The 7,672-nt window shown below is 41.0% G+C and overlaps 2 protein-coding genes across 3 annotated transcripts in view; both read left to right on the top strand.

Annotated features, from left to right (window-relative positions):
• LOC310729703 (uncharacterized protein) overlaps positions 1-1,754 on the top strand; it is a 7,556-nt gene extending 5,802 nt beyond the window's left edge. The window contains exons 4-5 of one of the 2 annotated variants that reach the window (XR_014534610.1): positions 1,005-1,330; positions 1,376-1,754. Coding sequence is in view for 1 of the 2 variants with exons in the window: in XM_083548179.1 (XP_083404305.1) it covers positions 1,005-1,261 (257 nt within the window). In the remaining variant the exon portion in view is untranslated. Of the gene's footprint in view, positions 1-1,004 lie in introns of both variants that reach the window. The other variant, XM_083548179.1, reaches the window with a different exon arrangement.
• A 2,225-nt stretch (positions 1,755-3,979) lies between these two features.
• On the top strand, positions 3,980-7,278 carry rps8a (ribosomal protein S8a). Its single transcript, XM_083548174.1, has 6 exons — positions 3,980-4,109; positions 4,954-5,060; positions 5,459-5,558; positions 5,972-6,147; positions 6,797-6,926; positions 7,121-7,278. Exons 1-6 carry the CDS (start codon positions 4,106-4,108, stop codon positions 7,228-7,230), a joined length of 627 nt encoding a protein of 208 aa, XP_083404300.1. The 5' UTR covers positions 3,980-4,105; the 3' UTR covers positions 7,231-7,278.
• Positions 7,279-7,672: the final 394 nt, after the last annotated feature.

The raw sequence follows: 7,672 nt of genomic DNA, 5'->3' as shown, positions 1-7,672 counted from the left end.
TGTGTGTCTGATCATTATGTGTGTCTGATCGTGGTGTGTGTCTGATCATTATGTGTGTCTGATCATTATGTGTGTTTGATCACGGTGTGTGTCTGATCATTATGTGTGTCGGATCATTATGTGTGTCGGATCATTATGTGTGTCTGATCATGGTGTGTGTCTGATCATTATGTGTGTCTGATCATGATGTGTGTCTGATCATTATGTGTGTCTGATCATTATGTGTGTCTGATCGTGTTGTGTGTCTGATGATTATGTGTGTCTGATCATGGTGTGTGTCTGATCATTATGTGTGTCTAATCGTGGTGTGTGTCTGATGATTATGTGTGTCTGATGATTATGTGTGTCTGATCATTATGTGTGTCTGATCGTGGTGTGTGTCTGATCATTATGTGTGTCTGATTGTTATGTGTGTCTGATCACGGTGTGTGTCTGATCATTATGTGTGTCTGATCGTGGTGTGTGTCTGATCATTATGTGTGTCTGATCATGGTGTGTGTCGGATCATTATGTGTGTCTGATCATGGTGTTTGTCTGGTCATTATGTATGTCTGATCATGGTGTGTGTCTGATCATTATGTGTGTCTGATCGTGGTGTGTGTCTGATCATTATGTGTGTCTGATCATTATGTGTGTTTGATCACGGTGTGTGTCTGATCATTATGTGTGTCGGATCATTATGTGTGTCGGATCATTATGTGTGTCTGATCATGGTGTTTGTCTGGTCATTATGTATGTCTGATCGTGGTGTGTGTCTGATCATTATGTGTGTCTGATCGTGGTGTGTGTCTGATCATTATGTGTGTCTGATCATTATGTGTGTTTGATCACGGTGTGTGTCTGATGATTATGTGTGTCTGATCATGGTGTGTGTCTGATCATGGTGTGTGTCTGATCATTATGTGTGTCTGATCGTGGTGTGTGTCTGATGAATATGTGTGTCTGATCACGGTGTGTGTTTGAATGTCAGGGATCTGAAATGAATGTGTTTTTGTGTGTTTCAGGATCTGAGTTTGTGGATAAACACAGAGCAGCTCTGATCCAGAGAGTTTCTTCAGTAATGGAGATTGCAGATGGTCTTCTATCCAAGAAAATGATTACTAATGAAGTGTATAACACCATCCAAGCTGCAGCTACACCTCAGGAGAAAATCAGGATCATGTACAGATCTTTTGACTCAAGAGCTGTGAAAGGAGAATTTTATAGAATCCTGAAGCAGAAACAGCCGTATTTAGTGCAGGATCTGGAAGAGGAAATGTGAATTCTGTAGAAACAGCTGTAGTTAAGTGGATTAATGACCTTCCAGGTTGTGCTGTAGTTATTATGACGTGTTTCATTTACACTTTACATGGTCAAGTTTTTTTTAGATTTTCAGGTGTTGCTCGATTTCACTTCTGGTGTTTTTTTAACAGGAAAGTAGTAGATTGTTTTTTTCTTAGGGTATAATCAGGATTTCTACGGGTTCTAGAAAATATGGAATTAAATCAAATTTCATTTCTGTAATATATTTTAATTGACCAAAGACTGAACATAAACTGTAGATCTAATCAGATTTGATGCAGGTGACAGCTGGAGGTGATAATTACAGTTTGAGATCCTCAGATGTTCAGAAGGTGATGGTATTTGAGGGAAATAAATGTCAGTAGTAAAATGATCTCTGGAGTAAATTGAAGGCGACACATGACACATGACCTGGTGTTTAATCCTCTTGGCTGAATTCGTGGTGTTTTAATAAACCTGTATAATAATATAAACACCTGCAGGTCTGCATCTTTTTTTCTGAACTGAACTACAGAAGAAAAACTCTAATCGAACAATCCAACAGTCTTCATGAACAAATTCACAGCAAAACTTTTTCTTTTCCTTGAATTTTTGACTTGATGTGGTGTTTTTTCTTAATCAAAAGCGGTTTAATGGAATATTAGAGTGTGTGAAATGTTTTTTTGGACGCAGTGTTTGTGACTTTAAAATGTAGTTTTAAATAATTGAAATAATTCAGTAAAGTACAGATACACTGTAAATACCTGCAGGATCGTGCAGTGACTCCACTTCATTACTCATTTATATTGATGCATATTGATCAGTTTTCCAGAACAACTTACAAAGAGCTTTAAAGTCTCCATCATCAATACATCTATTCTAATGCTGGTTCAGTAGGACACTGAGTGAGAACATCATCAGCCTAAAACTCTGTTCGGAGAAAAATTACTTAGAACAGTTTTTGTTTTTTTAAATCGACAGCTAATCAGCTAATCAACAGCTAATCATCTCCAGGCCTCACCAACAATCTCACATTTTCTGTCTAAAGTTTTCACCTTCTTTTTCTCTCTCACTCACACACACACACACACACACACACACACACACACACACACGTGGTGAATTAAAAGTCAGTAATGGCCCCTGAGCGTGCCGCCATCTTGACTCATGTCAGCGCTCCTCTATCTCCTCTATCATCTCCTTCTGGAACTGTTGAGGTGGTTTGAAGACTCAGCTGTGCCTCTATGGACAGAGCATGTAGTACATTTTGGAGACAAGGTGAGGGAGGTGACATTGAGATGGTTTGGACATGTGCAGAGGAGGGACATGGGGTATATCAGTAGGAGAATGCTGAGGATGGAGCCACCAGGAAGGAGGAAAAGATGAAGATCAAGGAGGAGGTTTATGGATGTGGTGAGGGAAGACATGCAGGTAGTTGGTGTGAAAGAGGCAGATGTAGAGGACAGGGTGGATGGAGATGGATGATCTGCTGTGGAGACTCCTAATGGGAGCAGCCAAAAGAAGAAGAAGAAGAAAAAGAAGAATGATCAACAATCATGTGCACTTTTAAGAGGAAATCTGTTCACTTTAGATACGTGTCCACAATCACAGGTGTTTCACATCAAATCCCCTTTATTTACTCTTTAACTTTTTAACTTCAGATAACGTTCTTTGTGTCAGATTACATTTACACTGTTACAGTCAAACTAGAATAGAAATGAATAGAAATGGGAATGGGAATAGGAATAGAAATAGAAATTCTAATTTCACTTTAATAAGCTTTACATCAGTCTCCTATAACTAAAGGCAATCTTCAGTTGAAGCTGATTTTTATTCATCTCATTTATTTTCACAAAAACCCTCATATTTTAATTCATTTACACAAAAAGAACAAGAGACATGAGATGTTTGAAGAACTGGTTGATTTTAGGGCTTACAGGATCTTCTCATGGGTGGAATGTCACACTAGATGATTTTTCAGTCTCACTCCCGCAAATATGTGTAAATTTCTCCTGCTCGCAATATTGAGGTTTTAAAAAACTCTTGATTATTTTATTGAATGTTTTGTGCCTGAGCTGGGGGAGGTGGTGCAGGAATCTAGTTGTGATTTGTTGGTGAAAAAGAAGAGATGATAAGCGCATGGTTTTGATTTCAGTAAAGTGATGATTTGGAGAGATAAACTAGTTAAACGTTTATTTTGTTAATGAGGAGTCTGCTATCACTTTAAATCCAGAAGTACAGACATCCATCCTGGTGCTTCCTGTGTATCCACCAGGTTACACTATGAAGTGCAGAAGAGGTGCCGCATGGAGTCGATTCTGAAGCCTCCATCCAGGATCTTGTCCATTGTGCATGCAGTCCAAATATTCCAATGAGTTCTAATGTTTTAAAATGAGTTTTAATTCTACTCAGAAAAGCTCAGCACCATTCTTTATGTTCTCTTTAGAAATCTTACACATTTGCATGAGTATCTTGTAGATGTTCTGCTTGTCCACCCTCAGATTTGATCATTCTAATAAAGTGTGTAACATGAGGAATTCACTTTCATTAGAAGAACGAAATAAAAAATGCAGGAGATAAAATGTGCAATAAAGGTTTATGGAAAGAAGATTTATTTTTATATTGAGCAATAAAATGTTTAAATGACGTAAGAAGTCATAAAAAAAAGACTTAATGTTGAATCTGTTTATTCACAGCTCTTGGGGATTTCTGCGTAAACTCCGCCCCTTTCTAAAGCCCCTCCCACAGCAGCGATTACTTGAATCTCGGGGAATCTCGCGATAAGTGGATGCTTGAAACCTCCCCATGATCCTTTGCGGTCCCTCTTTCCAGCCGGCGCCTGAGAATGGGTATGTGTTTTCATCCTGTCCTGCTCTGAACAATCCGCTTTCATCTGCGGCTCTACTCCGATCTTTAACCCGAATCTGTGCTCGGGGTGTTCAGGAGGCGACCCGCGGCCGCACCGGGATCTTAGTTCTGTACTGCGGCCGCTGATTTTGGTGTATTTTGTGAGGAGATGATAGAGGAGCGCTGACATGAGTCAAGATGGCGGCGCGCTCAGGGGCCATTACTGACTGAGCTTTTAATTCACCACGTGTGTGTGTGTGTGTGTGAGAGAGAGAGAGAGAGAGAGAGAGAGAGAGAGAGAGAGTGAGTGAGTGAGAGAGAGAGAGAGACAAAGGTGAAAACTTTAGACAGAAAATGAGATTGTTGGTGAGGCCTGGAGATGATTAGCTGTTGATTAGCTGATGATTAGCATGTCGAGGCGCTGAAGAGACTCCATAAATAACTTCTTTTTATCTTCTTTATTATCTTTAATATCTCAGATGCGATGTTTGAGTTGTTATTAAGGGTTATAATGGTGTATTATGTGTAAAGTCTGGAGTTGTGGAGCTCGTGTTCTCCTGCAGCGTGGAGAATCTGGAGACTTTTCACTGCACACTTTCGGATCTCTGGTGTTTAATGCAGAGCAGGAAAGTGTTTGATGTAAGAAGTTTTCTCAGGAGGTGTGTGTGTGTGTGTGTGTGTAGTGATCCCCAGCTCGAGTGTGTGATGAGTTCATTGCGGAGTCTGAAAGTAAACCATGCTGAGACTTACCTTGGAGAACTGATCACTCGAGTGTGTGTGTGTGTGTGTGTGTGTGTGTGTGTGCTTCCTTCATCTGAACACTAATCTTCTCTCTTTTATTGAAAGGTATCTCAAGGGATAACTGGCACAAACGCCGTAAGACCGGTGGCAAACGCAAACCCGTCCACAAGAAGAGGAAGTATGAGCTCGGACGACCTCCATCAAACACAAAGGTACTGTACCACACACACACACACACTCTGTGTTTATACCCCATACACACGCTGTTCTACCCTCATACCTCTGACTCCTCTGTGATCTGAGCTGATCCTGGTGTAACACATGATCTTCATACTCTGATCTGACCTACAGAACACACACCGTGGTCACCGCTCTGTGTGTGTGTGTGTGTGTGTGTGTGTGTCCATGTGAGTGATGTAAACTCGTCCTTAGGTTGGTCTGTATTTGATCGTTTTGGTCAAAGTTTTGGACCTGCCAATGTTAGGATCTGTCATAGTTACACTGACACATGGACATGAGGAGGAGGAAGGGGGGGATGAGGGGGGGGGGGTGTTTGGGGATTATTGTGGATAATAAATATATAGTTTTTGTTTTTATTTTGTTTTTTCAGCTCGGCCCGAAGCGCATCCACACAGTGAGAGTCCGCGGTGGGAATAAGAAATACCGCGCTCTCCGTCTTGACGTGGGGAACTTCTCCTGGGGCTCAGAGTGTAAGTGTGTGTGTGTGTGTGTGCACCATACAGCAGTTTGGGTAGAGTTCAGATGATTCCTGCAGGTCTTTTCAGTGATGATACCATGTCCAGTTCTGCTACTGAGTGTATGTGAGTGACACTTGTGTTCCAACTCTGAGAACAAGACCTGCAGCTCATATCATCTGTACCCCACACATCTGTACCCCACACATCTGTACCCCACACATCTGTACAGTTCATAAATCAGAATCAAAATGGTTTCTACTGACGTTCTCACACACAAGCTGAAAGAAGCCTTTAGGTACAGGATGTATATTGGAGAGAGATTTATACAGGATGCACATTTCAGGTGTGGTTTATATGGTTTATATTTTACGTGGATTTAAATGTAAACACGCCACGCAATGTGTTAATAATGTGTGTTTTTTCAGGCTGCACCCGTAAGACCAGGATCATCGATGTGGTCTACAATGCCTCTAATAATGAGCTGGTCAGGACCAAAACCCTGGTAAAGAACTGTGTGATCCTGGTGGACAGCGCCCCCTTCAGACATTGGTATGAGTCTCACTATGCACTGCCTCTGGGACGCAAAAAGGGAGCCAAACTGGTACGCTTCTAACACACACACACACACACACACACCTTTATTCTGTGTGATCGATTGTAATGTTCAGAGTCGTTAAAATACTTTTAAATAGAAGTTGTTTTAATAAGATTCTTTTATATTCATTATTTATTAAACATCATGCCATAATTTTCTTCGGTTTCTCAGATGTTTATTATAATTTAACTTGATAATCATGTCGAGCTGTTAGAGCGGTACTGCCCCCTACTGACTAACATGGTAAATAACCTCTAAACAGGAGTGAGAGGTTTCTTTTAAACGAATTTAGATTTTAGCATGAACACACACAAGCTGCTCAGGTGAGGAACACTGCTCATGTTCTGCACTCAAACATCAGAGACGTTTATTTTACAGGGTGTAGGTGGTAGCTTGGTGGTCTGCTAAACATGTGTAAGTGTTTGAGGTCTTTCTGTGATGAGATTGTTGTCCAGTTCTGCTCCTGAATGACTCTGATGCAGTCGAACACTCTGAGAAAGACACTGAGGTCAGAATGGTGTAGAAAGATCTCACAGGAGCATCATAAGCAGTACAGATCAGATTATTTGGGTCATTTATTTCCGTATGGTTAAAAGTTTATTATTTATCGGAGTGTGATGGTCCTGTTTAGTGACCTCCTGTCGTCTCCTTCCAGACCCCTGAAGAGGAGGACATCCTGAACAAGAAGAGGTCCAGGAAAGTCCAGAAGAAGTTTGACAAGCGCAGAAAGAACAGCAAGATCAATTCTCTTTTGGACGAGCAGTTCCAGCAGGGCAAGCTCCTCGGTGAGACTCGTGTACCATCAATCCCACATCCCATTTCCCAGAATGCAACACTCATGATGAAATTCTTATCCAGTTCTGCTACTGATGAACAGTGCTGAACCCTTACCACTTTCTGACTCCAAACTAATTCCTCAAACATCTACACACACTTTCTGTACAGCGCCGTAATAAACTGTGTGTATGTGTGTTCCCAGCATGCATTTCTTCAAGACCGGGACAGTGTGGTAGAGCCGATGGCTACGTCCTGGAGGGAAAAGAACTGGAGTTCTACCTGAGGAAGATCAAGGCCAAGAAAGGCAAATAAATGTACAGCTGTTTGATACCATGCTATTAAAGATGACCACCACCCACAGCCCAGACTCCGCCTCTTTATTCAGCCCTCCAATCAGTGTACTGCGCTGCGTGTGCTCTTAAACACGTCAGTCACGCTAATCAAGAAGTGCAGGTGAACCACCAATTCACACGTTTCACCTGTTTCCTGCCTGATTGGTGATGTCACTTCCTGTCACAGTAAATGCTGAATATTTGAAGCCGGATGAAGATTAAAATTTTCTTTAATCCTGCAAATAAAATTCTCCCAATTCTCTGAGATGAAAGAGTTTGAGTTCATAACATATAAATTAAAGTTCAAAGCTGTAATTATTTACATCTGTAACTTTACACTTCTTTATTCTAAAGTTTATGATGAGGCTATAAATGTTTGGTTTTATTATTGTAAACGGAGTGTAGTTCTTCATCGGTTCCTC

The sequence above is a fragment of the Silurus aristotelis genome, assembly GCF_946808225.1.
Source record: "Silurus aristotelis genome assembly, chromosome: 8".
In the NCBI taxonomy this organism is placed as follows: Eukaryota; Metazoa; Chordata; class Actinopteri; order Siluriformes; family Siluridae; genus Silurus; species Silurus aristotelis.
Note: the sequence above shows the minus strand (reverse complement) of the source record. Positions and strands in the feature narration are given on the sequence as shown.